Source organism: Orycteropus afer, unplaced genomic scaffold, assembly GCF_000298275.1.
Source record: "Orycteropus afer afer isolate SDZICR_OR568_19922 unplaced genomic scaffold, OryAfe1.0 scaffold00008, whole genome shotgun sequence".
Classification (NCBI taxonomy): Eukaryota; Metazoa; Chordata; class Mammalia; order Tubulidentata; family Orycteropodidae; genus Orycteropus; species Orycteropus afer.
Window position 1 is genome coordinate 21,752,359 of NW_006921595.1, and position 19,793 is coordinate 21,772,151.

Sequence of the window (19,793 nt, forward strand, 5' to 3'; positions counted from 1 at the left end):
GTCTACATGTCACCACAGTAGGACAAACCGACAGACAAGTTTGTCTTGCTGTTGGAGACCTCTCGTATCACCCCCACCTGGGTCCCTGTGGCTGACTGTACCTCTGTCTGGCTTCCTGGCTTTTAATCCCCTTTCTCTTGCTCTTCTGGCCTACTGCTTTGGGCGTCCCTGAGTTGTTTAGAAAAATTATATTTATATAAAATCTAGATTTTAACACAGAAAGTGCACCTTCACTATGATCAGTTCACACTTTCTTCCATTACTAAAAAGTATTATCTATAGTATAATAATTCTTACTTCACTGTCATTTATATAAGATACAAAAATCCTTTGCATAGTGGTTGTGGTAGTTAAGTTGTATGTCACCTTGGCTGGGCCTGGTTTTGAGTGTCTGGGCAGCTGGATGCAGTGATTCCCATGAGACTAGTAATCAAGTTCATGGTGGAATCTACCAGAGCAACTGAGTAGCAGCTGCCATAGGGATGTGGTCTGCTTCCAGTACATAAGAAGTGAGCATTGAGAAAAGTCTCTGAGCTTTTTGGCACATAGGGATCCTACATTTGGCTGAGGCATCAGTGGTCTGCCAGGCTGTCTGCCGATCTTGGGACTGTTTAACTAGCAGTCTGTCGTGTTGCTTGATAATCTTGGTGGGACTGTGCCATTTTACTTGTTGACCTTGGGTCTGTCAACCTCAGCAACTAGCAGCTGCCTGAGTTAAGAGAAGCCTCCAGCTTCAGTGGGCTGGGAGCAAGAGGCAAAGCTGAAGCCCAAGGTCGAGAGGCCTTCACCCAGCCTCTAGAGCTGGCATTTTGAACTCAGACTTCTAGCCTTCTAAACTGTAAGAGAACAAATTCCTGTTTGATAAAGCCACCCATATGTGGTGTTTTCTGTTACAGAGCACTAGAGAACCAAAACAGTGCTATTTACTTAATTAGGTTTATTGAAGGGACATATGTACTCATACCCTCAAATTTCTGTTATTCTTATGCTCTGGAAATAAGAGGAAGATGTGTGTGTGTGTGTGTGTGTGCAAGCTTACATATGTGTGGAAGGGACTAAAATGGTAAAGGAACAACGATTTCCATTACATTTATTTTGTTTTTGTTTTTATAATCTTATTGTGGTAAAATGTATACACGTTTCTCACTTACAACATATTCGAATTATGATGAACTGCACTTATAATCGTCTTTCTTTTTTAATCGGTACACCCTATCATTAGCAATAAGTACTGCACACAATGTTGCAAAGTAAAAAAAAAAAAAAAAAAAACTATAACAAATTATGGATAACATTGCAAAGGATGGGAATTCCAGAATGCGTAATTATACTCACACAGAACCTGTACATAGACCAATAGGAAGTCATTCGAACAGAACAAGGGGATGCTACTGCGTGGTTTAAAGTCAGGAAAGGTGTGTATCAGTGTTGTATTCTTTCACCATACTTATTCAATCCGTATGCTGAGGAAAGAATCGGAGAAGATGGACTATGCGAAGCATATAGCATTAGGTGAGGAGAAAGGCTCATTAACAACCTGCCATATTTAGGTGAGTAACCTTGTTTTCTGAAAGTGAAGAGGACTTGAATCACTTACTGATGAAGATCAAAGACAATAGCTTTCAGTATGGATTGCAGCTCAACATAAAGAAAACAAAAATCCTCACAACTGTACCAATAAGCAACATTGCAATAAATGGAGAAAAGATTAAATTGTCAAGGATTTCATTTTGCTTGGATCCACAATCAATGCCCATGCAAGCAGCAGTCAAAAAAAATCAAACAACATACTGCATTGGGCAAATCTGCTGCAAAAGATCTCTTTAAAGTGTCAAACAGCAAAGATGTCACTTTGAAAATTAAGGTGCACCTGACCCAAACCATGGTGTTTTCAATTGCCTCATGTGCATGTAAAAGCTGTACAATGAATAAGGAAGACCAAAGAAGAATCAACACACTTGAATTAAGGTGTTGGCAAAGAATATTGAATACACCATGGTCTGCCAGAAGAACGAATAAATCTGTCTTGAAACAAATACAGCCAGAACGCTCCTTAGAAGGAAGGATGGTGAGACTTCCTTCATGTACTTTGGCCATGCTATTAGGAAGGACTAGCCCCTGGGGAAGGACATCATGCAAGGTAAAGTAGAGGATCAGAGAAAAAGAGGAAGATCCTCAACAAGATGGACTGACACAGTGTCTGCAACAACAGGCTCAAACCTAGCAACAGTCACGAGGATGGTGCACGACTAGGACAGTGTTTCGTTCTGTTGTATACAGGGTTGCAATGAGTTAGCACTAATTCAATGGCACCTCATAACAACTAAGACAATGTTGTGGAGCATAATTTGCTATTCTCAGACATTCACTCACAGATATTCAAAGATTGCTACAATGTTGTGCAACCATCATCACTATCTATTTCAAAATCTCAAACAGAAACTCAGTACCCTTTCAGTAATAACTCCCCATTCCTCACCTCTCCCTAGCCCCTGGTTACCACTAATAAACTTCTTCTACCTCTATGCCTTTGCCTATGCTAGATTTTTCATATAAGTGGAATCATAAAATATTTGTTCATTACATTTTAAAAACCTGCTTGAGGGAGCAAAATTTTCCTTACAATAACCAAAAGGAATCCACAGGATTAGATAAAAGAAACAAAAAAGATACTACTTGATACTTAAATTGGTACATACTATCATTAGTAATATGTACTGCATACTGGTTTGGGCCCTGTTAACCAAAAACAAACTAAACGCATTATATTTATACATTATATAAATATATTTGACATTTGTAAAATTTTTAAGTACACATGGAATTAATGATAAGTATAATCTTAGAAATGTTACTGTAAACTTTATTTTATATGTAATTCACAGAATCTGTCACTGTGGTATTCGATATCCTTTTAGAACGGTGGTTTAGGACTAGTGGTCACAGTATCACCTTGAAGTTTGTTAGAAATGCCAATTCTCAGGCCCTTGTCCTTGACCTGCTGAATTAGAATCTCTGGGGAACCTGTATTTTAACAAGCTCTCTGGATGATATGATGCACACTACAGTTGGAGAAGGAGTACATGAAACACACTGTTCATCAGGCCTTTCTAGGCATATAAAATAGAGAACAAGAATACCCAAATTCCTATAAAAAAAAAGCAACTCCATGTCTTCTAGTGCACAAGTGGTTTTTTTTTTTTTTTCCCGGCAAAACAAGGTCAAGGTAAGCAGAAGTATAAAAAAAATAGGAGGGTAAACACATTAACACTGTTAATAGTGACGGAATAACTGTTCCTTGGAGATTCCATGTTCTCAAGAGAAAACGTGTAATTATTTCTTTCATAAAAACAGATCACACTTAAAATTTAGTGGAAAATTATGAAATTTCCTATAAAATGATATTTAGGTTTAAAACTTCAGTTATATGTTTTAAGCTTTCATTTAAAAAAAAAAAAAAAGTTTCTTGAATTCATTTCCAGTATTTATTAAGCCAGAAAATAACTGATGTTGATAACTTACCCTTCCAATGTTTCCTTAAAAACAATCTCACTGCCATGAAGTCGATTCTGACTCATACCAACCCCCACTGGATTTCCAAGACTGGAAATCTTTACAGGAGTAGATTGCCTTATCTTCCTCCCACAGAGGAGCTGGTGGGTTTGAACTGTCAACCTTCTGGTTAGCAGCCAAATGCCTTATCCACTATGCCACCAGAGCTCCTTCATGTGTCCTTGGGCCTGCTCATCCTTGATACAAGCTCTGCTAACTTTGCATTATTTAGAAGTGGTTACCTACGTAACCAATGATCTAAGGGAGTGCTAATGCCTCTTCTTCTTACTTTGTGCTATCTACTTGTTGACTATTTAATATTTTATTTTAGGTCAGTGTTCCTTAGCGTTTGGGCTGGCAAGTAGAGTATAAAAATTTACAGCAGCCAGTTTTACTATTTGTCAGTTTTTCTGAGAATTATAATGGGAGAAGAGGTTGGAATTAATGGTTAAAATGAGAAATTTGAAGAGGATTATGATGGTTTATATGCCACTTAGATTCCTTCCCAACAAGAAGTGATTTATTCTTTTGTAAATTAGGTACAATAATGAAATTTGGTGCCACCCTAGATGAGGCTCAAGCTATATCTCAAAAGAGTTTTAAAAAATAGTTTGGTTGGGTTATATACTAAATGCCAAGAGAGTACAAGGTGTTCTTTGGCTACTAGTTTATTGTGGAAAAACTGACCACCTACAATTGCCAAGCAAATGTGGAACTTATCTCATAGGTACTAGTCTACAAATGGAGCCAGCTGTGGCTAATGTGGCCGAAAGGCTTTTCATTTTTGGCTCCTGGGTACCATCTGAGGGTTGGAAATATACCTTTTAGGTTTGGTTCTGATAACTCATTTCAAGTATCATTTAGTGAGTTCTACTTTTAGGGCATTGCTATATCATGACCTTTTCCAAGAAGACCTAACTCAAACTTGACCAGGGAAAAACACTGATTATAGAAACTCAAGTGGGATTGTGTAGCTATCACATTCTCCTACTACTGCAGCAACAATTACCAAGTACCTTCATGCACTGAAAAAGTAAAATACTACCTGAAAATTTGTGGGTATTATGTATGTATCTGAAAATCTAGATGGCCAATTAAAATTCTTTGTCAACTAGTACTAAACATTTGAAAACAGCTATTAATAATATAAAATTTTATATTCTAAATGCCCAAATATTAATTTAAAATACACAAATTTAAGAACACATCTAAGAAAAAAGGAATATTTGACATGTTTCACTATTTTCATAAGTATGGCTAGTATTAATGTACACTTTAGTTTGTCTAATATTATTCCATTTTTGCAATAGCTTGCAATAATAAGCATTTCACAGATATTCAAAATATATCATTCCCTAAGTGTTCCTTTCCCCTTCATAAAACTACATAAACCCAGGCCAAAAAAATAGTCCAGGATCATTTTAATATGCTGTGGGTATAGAGATTGAGATCAGTTAAAACCCTAGTAGCAGTAGCATTCATCTATTGAATGCAATCAGTTGTCATGGCAACATAATTCTCATAAATATAATGAAAAGACAGTAAATGTGAAAAACTCAAAAGAGCCATTTTCTTGAAAAAACAGGAGAATGGCTGGGCCAAACATCTAAATACAAAGTAAAAAGGCCAATTATTTCCATATGTCAATTTTATGCTACATGGAAGGGTCTGAGCATAGTATCTATAGTATTTTGATAATCATCATTATGAGACATAACCTCTACAGTTCAAAAACAGGCTCAATTATTTTACATAATCATATTCTTTCATTTCCCTAAGAAATAGTAACCAGTTCAACTCTATGGTCTTCTGGCAACTCCTACCAATGAGGGAGGGTTAAGGGGCCTAATCAGGATGGCACCTGAAAACGTGTATACATAGTGGTTTTTGCCTCTCTCTATGTAATATGGCTGCCTCTCTAAAACTAGCAAAGACTATCATCTTTGTAGTCCTCCCATAAATAGTACCCCATATTACCCTCAGCCTCATTTCTTGCTTTGCCTGTCAAACATAGTAGAGGAACAACATGGATGAATACCTTTATAAAAGAGAACCACAATCTTCTGAAAGGCTTTCATGAAATGGATGTTGTCGTAACAGTATTCCTGAACCTTCTGGAGGAGAATCAGCTCTGACTGACCTTGGGAGCTGAACACAGCCAGCAGGGGAGCATATTGCTAGAAAAGAAGTGGAACAGGGTGTAAAAACGATTGCATGCATGGGAAGAACTGTAACATGATCTAGAGGTTTGCTTATAAAACACTCACTACTAAGATTCTCTTCTTATTGCAGTATGTGCTGACCAAAATAGATTCTTTTTATCCCACCATCTTAACAGATTTTTCTTATACTCACTAAAAGAAGAGATCAAATATGAGATTCTGACTCTATCAAAGATGATAACTGCTTGATTTTTATCCTAAGAATCTCTGGGTGGTACAAATGGGTAAGTGCTTAGCTACAAACGATAGGTTAGTAGTTAGAGTCACCCAGAGGGGCCTCAGAAGAAAGGCCTTGCCGTGTACTTCTGAAAGGTTACAGCTGTTGAGAACCACTGGGAACATAGTTCTGCTCTGACATACATGAGGTCACTATGGGTTGGAATCAACTCAGTGTCAATTGGTTTTACTGACACCAATAATAACAGGTCACATAAGGTGACAACTTATGCTTCCTCTGTGTTGAGATACTCCTCCACCCTGCTGTGGAATGGTGAAATACCACTGTCCAACAGGGCTAAAGGGAGCTCTGGTGGTTCTGTGGTCAAAACATTGGTCTGCTAACAAAAAGGTAGGCAGTTTGTATCCACCACCTGCTCCACGGGAGAAAGATAAGGCACTCTACTTCTGTAAAGACTCATAGCCTTCAAAACCTTCAGTGGCAGTTGTACTCTACCCAAATGGTCGTATGAGTCAGAATCAACTTAACAGTAGTGGGTTTGGATTGATTTTGGTTAACAGGGCCCAAATCATTAAAAGACCACATCTAACTTTGTGGGATATTAACAACAAAACTAGCAGTAAACAACTTTACATTTGTAGACCTCCTTTTTTTTTTTTTTTAATTTTATTTTGATTTGGGTGAAGATTTACAAAGCAAATTCACTTTCATACAGCAGTTCACATATACTTTGTCTCATGTCATTGACCACAATTTACTGCAATGCAACAGCTCCCCTCCCACTTCCTCCCCATAGTTACCTCTTCCCAGTGTCCATCCCTCCACACTCTCCTGCCACCTGAGCTGTCTCCCTGTGCATAAGCAGCCCTTCCTTCTCCCATGATTGTTCTCTCCAGGGCGTGTGTCTACTTGAGGTAAATGTTTAACTCACATGCCTGTACTTTGTTTGGCTGGAAACCACAGGTGTGGGTTCAATTCCAGACCTGAAGGGCAGCTTGAGGCCATAGTCTCAGTGGTTCCACCAGGCTCTATTGGACCAGCAAACCTGGTCTCCACCTTCTTCTTTTTTTTTTTTGCCTCCAAATGATTTTGAACTTTGTTCCACATTGTTCTCCCTCTCCATGCAGGATTTCCTACAGTCCTTCCAAGTAGATGACAGTGGTAGCCAGGCACCATCTAGTTCTTCTGGTCTCATAGTTGTATAGGTTGCAGATCGGATGGTGTACCAGTCACTAGGACTGATTGTTTCCATTAATTTTGGTTTTCTTCTTTCTTCTTGACGAGGAGAGACCCATTGTTGCATCTAGATGGCAGCTTGCTAGCTTTTAAGATCCCAATCGCTACTCGCCAAAGTAGGAGGTGGAACAATGTTTTGTATAGTATGTTATGCCAGTTGAGCTTGATGTCCCCTGTGACTATGGTCCCAAGCCCGCAGGTTCAACTACTTGGTCGCTCTGGTGTAGACCTCCTTTTTTAAAAAACTTTTTAACCAACCCACTTTCCTGTCTGATCCTCATTAGTTACATATAAAGTGTCAAAGACCAAAAAAACTGGTGCCATCCACAACATGGTGACCCATGTAACAGAGTAGAACTGTTCATCAAAAAAACAACAGTATATATATTTCTTTCATTGCACATACAACATTCACCAAGACTGATTGTATCTGAATAAATATGTAAGCCTTACCTGAAATCATATAAAGTATCTTTTCTGACCATAACAGAATGAAACTAGAAATCAGTCACAGAAATATATCTGGAAAATTCCCAAGTATTTGAAAATTAAATAACATATTTTGAAACAATCTATTAGTCAAAGAGGAAGTGTCATGGGAAATGAAAAAATATTTTGAAACAACTCAAAATTTGTGGATGGTAGCTAAATAGTGCTTACAAGAAAATTTATAGCTTTAAATAGTTCAAAAAAAGAGTGTCTCAAATCAATACTCTAAGATAGGGATTAGCTTCTGGACCTCATCTGGACTGCCATCTCTTTTTATAAATAAAGTTTTATTGGAACACATATGCACACACACAAAAGTAATAATTGCTGTGCCTACTCTTATGGATATTATGAAAATGTGGTAGAATGAGGTTATTTGAAGTTGCTGTGAGACCTTTAGTATCTATGGAATGTGCTGTGCCATTCTGTCCTATGGTTTTGTTCTGTTGTTCCCTTTGCGGCAAATGCCTTTGCACTCCAGTCACTGATGAACAACTACTGTTTTCTTCTAAGATCTACTCAACTCAACACCTATCTTTCCCTAGGACTCTTCCATGGTTAATTTAGTCTGGACAGGTTATGAGAACAGAGTAGTGACTAAACTATGCAGGTTAAACTGACCATTGCCCTGCTTATCATTAACTTATATTCTGTATAGTCTTAACTTTCCAATTCAAGAGTAAACTCTGAAGGAAGGATTTAAGCCTTCCACTTGTCTTAACATAGTTGCATAGGCAGAAGGCAATTAATAAAAGCAAAAACATATACTTTGCTTTTGTACCTCTATGCAGAAAAAACAATTTACTGAAGTATTTGATTTCTTGTACCACTCAGACACTTTTCAAATATTAATGTCAATTTTTGGTTGACTTAAAATAAAAAAAAAAAGTTCCTTAACAATTTTTCTCAGATGGAATAGAAAGAGGGAGCTCTGGTAGCGTAGTGGCTAAGGCACTTGACTACTAACCAGAAGGCTGGTGGTTCAAACCCACCAGCCACTCCTCGGAAGGAAGGTTGGGCGATCCTACTTCCGTAGTGATACTGCCTCGGAAACCCAAGGAGGGGTCGCAATGAGTCAGGGCTGACTCGATGGCACATAACAACAACATAACAACAACAGAATAGAAAGAAAGCTTATAGATTATATTTTCCTTTAACTTTAAGACTGTAAATGACTATTCGTGGATTTTCTGTAATTCTTTTAAAATAAGAACTTTAGACATTTCAGAGGCTCTCATATCTGAAACACTTTGGGCAGTGGCAAATTTAAAAGAAAAAATTAGAAAATAGACATTTGGCCTGAGTCTTGGGGTAATTACAGTGGGAAACTGTTTGTCATACTTCTTAGAGGAAGGGTGCTAGCTGTGACTAGGGAATTGCTGAGACAGGTCCTTTTTACCTTCAGGTGCTTGAGGGCTTGCTCTGCAACTAGTTCCTCCTTCTTGTTCCATTCAACAGCATTCATTACACAAGTCCACAGAAGTCCAATCACTGCTGTTTCTGGTAGATCATTCCTCTTCATTTCTTCTTTGATATACAGCACCACCTAATATTCATGGGAAAAGGGGTCAGAGAGTAACAAGTAGGTGGAGAGTTCCTTATTCATTGTACTGTCAGTAAAAGGTTTGGAAGAGATACACATTCTGCTCAGTTCCTCCCTTCCAAGTACATACTCTCAGTTTGCAAGGAGGGAAAACACAGTGATTTGTTTTCAAAGCAGATTTATGTTCAGTCTAAAAATTAATAGGCTTAGTTCTGCCCAGGAACTGTTGGATAACATGGAGGAAAAAAGAATCTTTGTTTCCTAGGAGTTATTCTTTTACATGCAGAAACCCCTTTGGGATCAGCAGATTAGGTATATTTCAACCAGTTTGGCTTCCTTGGGGTTCAAAGAAAGCAACAGAGCTGTGAATTTTGCCTAAATCATTTGACTGCTAACCAGAAGGCTGGTGGTTCAAACCCACCAGCCACTCTTTGGAAGGAAGATAGGGCAATTACTTCTGTAGAGATACCACCTCGGAAACCCAAGGAGGGGTTGCAATGAGTCAAACCGACTCGATGGCAGTGAGTTTGGTTTTCTCTCAACTTTAATGTCTTGGATTTGTACAAGCCCATTCTCCATAATTCATGCTTTAATTGTCACTTTCAATGATCCTGAAGTCCTATCTCAGTGAAAAATTAATTTAAAAATAAATAGTAAAGTGCAAAAACAAATTTTATTTGCTACATATCAATTCAGCAACACTTGGCAGGTTATTTTTCCATAAGAATTTTATCTAAATATGCAAATTCACCCTAAAATCTGACAGCATGGAATCTTTGTCTGCCCAACTTACAATGGCTCTTATAGAAAATTTGTTTGGAATACTTTTTCCCTTTGAGATAAGATTACATATAGATGTTAGATATTCACAAATGATTAAAAACCATGATGTATCTCAAGTATATCACTTTGTAAGTAGTACAACCCCCCCCCCCCTTTTCTTTTCTATTTTTACAGTGACAATTTATCGCTTTCTTTACTCTAGGGTGGGGTTGCTGGAGTGTCAGCAGTGGGCAGTGTACCTTTGAGAGCAAAAGATGGGCAATCCCAGCTACCATGCTAGCTGGGTAAAGCTGAAAATAAAGTGACCTCTCTGTATCTAAAAACATCAAAATGCTTTCCACCCACCCGGAAAATGTTCAAGTTCTTGCTTGTAGGAATATATCCTTCTTGCTGACCTTAATGCCATGAGACTGTGAAATATTTGTCCTTTAACACCTCCATCTGCTAGACAGTATCAGTCTGGAGTTCTCCAGCTTTAAATCACATGAGGTGCCCTGCAGGGCTTAGAGCACATGGAGGGTGGAGAGGGTCAGGGACTTAGGAATGGCAAAAGGAAAGGACTTTACAATTTAAATTTTAGATTGTCAAGTAGAAGTTTTTTTTTATTTTTTTAAGTTTAGATATGAAGCTTTTTCCAGGGACACGTACAAGAAGAAAACAAAACACCGTACTGTCATAACTCTATAAACTGATACCATGTTTATATTATGGGGATACAAAACTATTGAGAGCAGGAGCAATAAGCCACTGGTCCAATTGGTGGTCTTTTCCCATGATATGAATTCAAAATCATCAAATTATTTCTTCTTCAAATTATTTAAAAACAAAAGCAAAAACAAACAAACAAACAAAAAAATACTTGCGTGTGCATATTCAGTGATGCACAAAATACTCAGTGCTGATTTTAAATACTAGCCAAAAGCTTAACCATGTTATATAACCTGTGAAAAAGTAGAAGTATAAAATGGAGTGTTCTGATCATGGTTGGTCACATCTATTTGACAGATGAAATATTTTGATAATCACAGGAGACTGATAAGTCATTTGTGTGAAAATAACCACAAATTTCTGGCACACCTAGATTACAAAAAAAGGGAAGATTCTGAATTAATACTTTGCCACTGAGGTCATTTAAAAGGTAGGAACAGGAAGATAAAGCTTATAGCAATCAATTATATGGGAGAGAAAGCTTGTACTAAAGACCCAGGTAATTCTTCCCAAACTAGTGTGTTACTGTGGTGTCTGCTCACCTCTTTGATCGGGCATTCCTGAGAAAGACGCTCCTGGAGCTCCTTCTGCAGTTCCTTCCTAGTGCCCAGGGACTGCTGGACTCGAAGGAAGTCAGAAAGCTCCTTCAGACCTGCATCAGTGAAGTATTTAGCAAAATGATCCACACTCTGTCTGTTAACTGGAAAGAGTTCCTGAAAGAGAAAAGAAAAAAAGGCAGACAGCTCAAAGACAACTATATAAATTTCAGCAAGCATAAAGGACAACATTTTCATACTAAAATAGTACTTAAAATATTTTATATTTGGAAGAAAAGAATAAAAACTGATTTTCCAAAGAATAAATCTCTTGTATTTTTTATTCAGCATTTTCTAAGTATCCTCTCAAATCATGTAGTTTTACAAAGAAAGAGGGGGAAGAAAGTTAAATAACTTAGCTAAAGTAGGCTTCACTCATCTTTGAACCATTATTTCCTTGTTCTTTTATTTTCATCAAGAACAGCCTATGAAAATGCAGAATAAAATTTGCTAAAGCAAATGCAAATATCAAAATAATAACTTTGAATAATATCTGAATTGGTTTCTTGTAACTGAGAAGGACAAAATGAAATAATTAGATAATCATATTGTTTTCTTAATTATGGATGAATAGAAAAAAATAAGTTTTAGTAAAGCTGACATAGTTTGAGATATTAGAAAAAATAACTGACTTTTATCATCTTAAGGATCTCTATTTACATTCTGAGAAAATGCTGCTATTATCCTAAAGAGAATTTTGTAATGTATGCTAATGATGGTGGCTCTCAATTAAGTTTACAGCAGATATCCAATTTAAACCCATCCAGTCAACTCTTTCATTTATTACATAATTCTCATGGAAGAAAAAGAAAGAGCAACACACCCTAACTGCTTCCATATTTTTCCCTCATTTCCATTTTATCCTACATAGCTTGGCAGAAGCTCAGTAACACTTAGTCATGTTCTAATCCTGAGTGAGTTCAACACTCAACAAAGAAATGAAGGAATTGTCATAGTTCTCACAAACTTCACTTCAGTCTGCTGCAGTCTAAAAAATAGATCAATACTTTAACATTTGTTAGGTTTGCAAATATATGGTCAATGGCTATGTGGCCATTAGTAGAATGATCTGTAATGCATTTGCCATCATGAGTAGGGACATAGCCAGACCCAAAGTTTAATATTCTATATATCTCATCCCATAATTTTTCTGGTTTGTATTAATTTCAAAATGTGAGAACACAGTTGGTGCGAGCAGATAACAAACACACATTCATGTTAAAGCATGAATTTCATACAAGACAGAAATTTTGTCTCTGACATCTGTGCTACTACTCGAGGGATCTTCCAAATTTGGGGGGGGGGGGAATGAATGTAATTTCATTAAGTTTCTTCTGTGAACCATGGTGGGGCAAGCACATTCTTAATAACATGTAAAATACAATCTTTTTCTAGGTGATAAACTAAGTCTCAACAAAGTTAAGCAGTTTGACCCAAATTATGCAGCTAGAAAATATTCAATCCTCCAAAGTCAATGCTTATGCCACTACTCCATGCTGGCATTCAATGTTCTAATGAGAAAGACTGTGACTTCAAAGTTAGATCTAAAGTTATGTTCAGAACAATATATCATCCAACATGTTCTTGTCAGGTGCTACTGAGTCAATTCTGACAAATTATTGACCCTAATGTGACAGCATAGAACTGCCCCATAGGGTTTCCTAGGCTATAATCTTTACAGAAGTAGCTCACCACATCTTTTTTCCTGTGGAACCAATGGCGGGTTTGAATCACCGATCTTTTGGTTAGCAGCCAAGTGTTTAACCAATGAGTCACTAGGGCTCCTTATCCAATATATTACTTGTGGTTTATTAGTGAACTATATCTAAAATTCTTATAGATGATATATTGAAAATTATTATTAAGATTAAACTGAGGCAGAGCCAGTCTAACTCATCAGGCCGTCCTCTGACTTGCTACATGGTTTACATTTATTAGAAAAGTCCTACACTGTCCCATCATCTTTCTCCTACATTAGTTCCCCCTTTCTGTCACTGATCCATACTCTATTCCCAATGCAACAGAGTGATCTTATTAAAATCTGAAGTCATATTATACATACTCTGCACAGAATCCTTCAAAAGCTTCCCATATTACCCAGAATAAATAAATGGCACAGTCCCTCAATGATATGGTTCTACAACCTTGAGCTGATCTCTTATACTCACCCTCTTACCAACTGTCCTCTTAGTGCCCCACACTGCCATGCATGCTCTTGCCTCAAGGCCTGTGAATTTGCTGTTCTTTGCCTGGAACATGCTCCTCCAGATACCTATATGGCTCACTTCTTCACCTCCTTCTAGTCCTTACACAAATATCACCTTATCAGAGAGACTGTCTCTGACTACTGAAAATTGCATCCCACACTGATACTCCTTAGTTCTTTCTCACTTCATTTTTTTCCCCTTTTCATATACTACATATTCTATTTATGTAGTTCATTGCTTGTTTCCCTGAGGTAGATAGTCTCACATTCTCTATGATTCTTTATCACTGCCATTTATTTATACACCAAAGATGAAAACAGAATTAGTTTCTATCGGCCATTTACACAGAAATAAAAGGAATGCTCCTTTAATTCAACACAGACTTGGGTATTTTGGTCATGTGTTACACAGCAGGTACTTCTAAACCCAAGACAGAAGCATCAAGCATAGAATCATTTGACCTCATAAGACTTACAAGCAGCCTTTTGTCTAGGTTGGCTTTTCTCAGAGAAGAGGTAACAGAGTTGGCATCTTTTTCTGCCATCCATGCTTTAAAAAGCTTGACAGCAAATGAGGCCGCAATGCCTGTTTGAATCAAAAATTAAGAGAGTTTCATTCCTTTGAAAAGCACACGTGATGACAACATTTTCTGAAACAGGTAAATAGGTAAAATATTTGAATTAGTTCAAAAGAAGAATGGCTAGTACTCTAGCAGAGTTCAAATAATTTCATTATTCAGAAGAGAAATTTTCATCAAAAATTATTTTTTGAAGTTGAACTTCCTGATTATTCAGACTTGGCGTAATTGTGAATGTTTGTTTGTTTTGTTTTGTTACTTTGGTCAAAAAACAGATTGAAAAAACCCTTTTCCAGTGTTTCACCTGGTAGTGCACCAATATTTCATGTTTATAATATGTATCCTGAGGCAATACAAAATTGAAATGTTAACATACATCCACTAATTTGCAGATAAATGATTCCAGTGAAAGTAAAACAATTGTGGTAGACATAAGTACAGTTATAGATGAACATGCATCATTTACTTTATAATTTTACTTTTTATTTTAAAAAAAAACCATTTAAAAAAATTTTACATTAAGCTACAAAAATAACAAGGCTATTGCAAGTTTAACTCTGTTCTAGATATAAATATATATGTATATATTTAGAGACTTCTTATTTGAAAAGTTAAGAATTATTATTTATATTCTAAGTATTCTAATATACACTCTCCACTCTTCATCCTATTCATCAAGAAATGATTCTCTATCTTTTGCCCTCCCTCCCATTGCCACTGTTTTTTTAAATTAGTTATTATTATTTTTACTTTTATTGTAGTGAAAACATACACAAGACATTTGCCAACATAACAACTTCCACATTTGCAGCTCAGGGGCACTGTTGTGTTATGCTGTGCCACCTATTGCTATCCTTTTTTCTGGATATTTTAAAAGAGGTTATTATGGTACCTATGTTAGTCATGGACTATTCAGTCATATATCCATATTTACATAAGTTTTTTTTCCAAACACAAATAATCAGAAAACTAGTAGTTGGTTCTCCTATAAACTCTTCAAATTTCCAAATTAATGTTGGATTTATTTAATGAAAGTTAAGGTGTAGTTGTATTAAACTCATTTTTCTGAATTGAAGACTTCACTGTTGTTGGTGGTAGCCTACCAAAAAACCAAACCAGTTGTCACTGAGTCAGTTCCAACCCATAACGACTCCATGGGTGCAGAGTAGACCTGTGCTCCACTGGGTGCTTTAAGTCTGTGACCTTTTGGAAGCCGATAGGCCTGTCTTCCTAGGTGCCTCTAGGTGGGTTTGTATTTTGTATTACAAATAAGAAAAGAGCAATGAAATATGGTTGAAACTGTTGTTGTTGTCATGTGCCATCGAGTTGGACCCGACTCACAGTGATCGCTTCTTGGGTTCCTGAGGCAGTATCACTACGGAAGTAGATTACCCAACCTTCCTTCTGAGGAGTGGCTGGTGGGTTTGAACCGCCAGCCTTCTGGTTAGCAGTCAAGTGCCTTAGGCACTATGCTACCAGAGCTCCTTTGGTTGAAACTAGGAGAACAAAAATACAGATTTAAACCTATCACCTTGAATTAAAATTGGTTTAATAGGGGGAGGTTTGAAAAATCTCTTTGTAGTCACTCATCTACTGAGTGGAAAAATTCTATCCTTCTTGGCCATTTGTTAAATTGGTGGTTGGAGAAAAAGTGTAGCTTCTTAATACTCTCCTATTTAGGACATGAGAGTTTAAGCATCTAGTTTCTAAAGATAGTAGATGATAACGAAAAAACACAGGTCCTTGCACAGCACAGTATTTTTCCCCTTCCTTTTCTCCTAACATTTTGCTATGAAAATCATCAAACACACAGAAAAGTATAATAAATTTAACAGTAAACACTCATATATTAACCAACTAGATCTTAAAACTGTTAACATTTTGTTGTATTTACTTTATCACATAGCTGTCCATCTACTTATCTGGTCATTTAACTTTTAAAACATTTCAAAAGAAATTATAGATATCACTTGAGTTTTTAATACAACCTGAAAGGCAAGTATTTTCTGTTAAGACTAGGATAAGCTAACATAATTTTTTGTTTAAAGTTTATATTCTACCTTCTTTTCCTGAGTATTAAAATGGTGAATAACATAAATAAGATGTATGAAGTCTCATGAATTCTCCTCAGGAAAACACAATAAAATGTCATTAATATTAATAAATTAATAACAATTAGAGTCTGGAATTTCATAAATCTGAGCTATTTTAAGCCAACAACTATGGAGAACCTCTAAATAATATCCTTTGACTCTAGATTTACTTTTTTTTTCCCTCCCTTAATCTCAGCTATAAGCAAACTATAGCCCTTTCCACTATGGTCATGGATGAGGCCAAGACTGCACATATGTAGGAGGAAAATTTTTAAGTTCTCAGAAGAAACAGATATTCTTACAAAATCTCTTAATTTATTTTTAAGGACAAACAATTCCATGTTTTGTGTTGCATTACAATTTGAATATCATTATCCTCCTACAAGAAAACAGCCTACGTTTGTTTTATTCTATGGCTAAATCATTGCATGGATGCCTGTCAAACTCTTCATGCCTTAAATTAAAGCAAGAATCTGTTTGATACAGTGACCATGACTTCTTCTTAAAACTGAGAAAATGAGTATCTTCAAAATGAATCAAAATGAACATCTGAGCAAAGATTTACCCAGGTCTTAGAGGTACTAATTTAGAGAGTGAGTACCAACCAGCAAAATAAGTATCTGTATTGGTGACATTTGAAAATGTAAAGGTGCATTTATATATATAGTGATTTGGGTGAAGTTTACAAAGCAAATTCACTTTCCATACAGCAGCTCATATACACTTTGTCTCATGACACTGACTACAATTTACCACAATGGAACAGCTTCCCTCCCACTTCCTCCCCATACTTACCTTTTCCTGTGTCCTTCCCTCCATGCACCCTTGCCCCCTGAGCTGTCTCCCTGTGCATTCACAGCCCTTCTATTTTTCCATGATTGTTCTTTCCAAGGAGTGGATCTACCTAATGTAAATGTTCACCTCAAATGCCCATCTTTTGTTTGGCTGGAAGCTACAGGTGTGGGTTCAATTCCAGACCTTAAGGGCAGCTAGGGGCCACAGTCTCAGTGGTTCCATCAGGCTCTATCAGAACAGCAAATCTAGTTCCTTTTTTTTTTTTTTTAATGGTTTTGAGTTTTGTTCCACATTGTTCTCTCCCTTTATCCAGGATCTCCTACATAGATCCCCCTCTAAATGGTTGACAGTCATAGCCAGGTACCATCTAGTTCTTCTGGTCTCATAGTCGCATAGGCTGAGGATCGCATGGTGTGGTGTATCAGTCACTTGGCCTAATTTAAATTTGGTTACTACAATGAATAGGGAGTACTATAGGCTGGCATTTAGAATCTGAGGCAAAATGGTGAGATGTTCCAAAAAGTATAGAATAGTCCTTCACAATGAAGAACTATTCCCTCACCTACTCTAGTAGCATCTAACTGGAGATAAGTGGCTTGGATCATATCAATTTCAAGGCACTGGACCAAGGCATTGAGTCTTATTCTAAAGATTTTAATGTTATTACTCTTTATATGTCTGCATATAGATGTGCGTATTTCTTTTTTCTACTTCCCTATGATAAATATATGGAGCCCTGCAGGCACAGTGGTTAAAGTGTTCAGGTATTAACCAAAAATTTGATGGTTCAAGTCCACCAGCTGCTGTGGAAGAAAGATGTGGCAGTCTGTTTCTATAAAGATTTATAGTGCTGGAAATCCTACAGGGTAGTTTACTCTGTTCTATAGTGTCCTATACGGTCACTAAGGAGCTCTGGTGGCACAGCGCCTAATGCATTTGACTGCTAACCAGAAGGATGGTGGTTCAAACCCACCAGCCATTCCACAGAAGGAAGAAAGGGCAAACTATTTCTGTAAAGATTCACTGCCTTGGAAACCCAGTAGGGCTCGCTATGAGTCAGAGTAGACTTGATGGCAGTGGGTTTAGTTTTGGTTTATAGGGTCACTATGAGTCAGTATTGACCTGATGGCAGTGAATTTGGTTTTTTAAGATAAACTTGTATACTTGTTTATTATTTGAAACAGTATCTTTGCATTCACACATATATATATTCTGTTTCATGTGGTGAATGGATGGGTAGCAGAGGACACTAACAAAAGCTACCAGTATTTTCCTAACTATCTATGACGAAACTTTTCTTGTTACAACTGACAGTAAGAAAATGTGAGTGTGATTACCTTCTTTGACTAAGCTGTCAGTGAAGAGACTGGTAAGGATGGTGGCAGGAAGTGTGCTGTTTCCCAGCAGGATCCCTGACAGCATTGCCAACTTCGTCTGCTCTGTTTCAGAAAAGGCTTTAAGGAAGAGGAGAAGCTGTGGGTCAAACAAAAGAAACCATGTCTATAATGCAAAGGACTAAAGTAGGAAAATAACAAACAATGTTCTTCCATGGCTAGCTGGTACATAATGAATAGGTCACATGCAAAGCATATTTATTATTCATTGAAAACATATAAATACATTTGATTATAAACTGGATGCTAAGGAAAGTGACCTTACCAAGCATAGTTCCTTTCTTCTAAGTCCTCACACTTCTAAGTTTTAATGTTACTTACACACAGCTACAGATAACATTCATGGGAAAAAAAAGGGGCATCTGGAGAATGGTATGCAAAGTTAAATAAATGGGTTACATTTGACTGTATACATGAAAATGGGCAAGTACACACAATAAGCATAATGTTCTATGAAATATATTATTGTTCACATTTTTTTTCTTCTTGGGATGACCCACTTGCTACATCTACATATCTACTTTGGAGGAGACTAGAATTTTTATAGTGATTAAAAAAAAAAAGAAAGAAAGAAAAAGAAAGCCAGGAGTAAGTCAATGTTAGGCTTTTGGCTTCCAGCATTTACTTTTCTGAGTTCACAGAACACAACAGTCTTCAAAGGAAGATGACTATTGAGCAAAAGAAAGAGATTTAAGTTCTTAATGTTCTCTTTAAAATACCTGAGATTCAAACTCGGTATTTTTTGAATCATACTGTTTACCACTAGCTCTGGTGATGAGATGGAGGATATAGGGTAAAAGAAGTTTATACCAGGGAGAATCAGGACATAGAAAGCTCTGAGTTGAGTTAGATAGAGCAATTGTGGAGGGATGATAAAAGGATGCAGATGTTACTTGGGTCCTAAGTGCTCTCATCCTCTTGGCCTAAGAGTAGAGGAAATGAAAAAGTAACTCAACCCAGAAAGGTGGAATGAAAGCTATAAGCAAAGGGAAGCGTCACATCTCACTTTCCACTTTGAATTCAAAAAGTCTTGCACAACATTCTTTTTTTTTTTTTTTTTCTCCAATACTCTTTGTGCTTTGACAATACATTACAGCTATCCTCTCTGTTTCATCAGTTCTTAGACATGTCTCTGAGATTCCTCAGGGACCACTATCACTCTCAGAGCCCTGCAGACTTTTTCACTACTGTGCACCAATGGAAAGTTATTGGTATCAATGTAGGCTTAAGTGCTTTCATGCTAATGACATGATTCTTCCATTAATTCTCTGATGTGGGTAGGGTAATATTAATTTACTATTCCCAAGGGTTGAAGGGAGCTCTGAGAGCATAGTGGCTAAGGCACTTGACTGCTAACCAGAAGGCTGGCGGTTCAAACCCATCAGCCACTCCTCGGAAGGAAGGTTGGGCAATCCTACTT

General features: G+C 37.0%; 1 protein-coding gene across 1 annotated transcript in view; it reads right to left on the reverse strand.

Moving 5' to 3' along the window:
• The window catches only part of BZW2 (basic leucine zipper and W2 domains 2), a 76,731-nt gene that overhangs the window by 15,601 nt on the left and 41,337 nt on the right, over nt 1-19,793 (reverse strand). The window contains exons 5-9 of the mRNA XM_007946164.2: nt 18,317-18,452; nt 13,990-14,099; nt 11,254-11,424; nt 9,077-9,223; nt 5,591-5,729 (exon numbers count right to left, since the gene is read on the reverse strand). Coding sequence (XP_007944355.1) covers nt 5,591-5,729; nt 9,077-9,223; nt 11,254-11,424; nt 13,990-14,099; nt 18,317-18,452 — 703 coding nt within the window. The remainder of the gene's footprint in view (nt 1-5,590; nt 5,730-9,076; nt 9,224-11,253; nt 11,425-13,989; nt 14,100-18,316; nt 18,453-19,793) is intronic.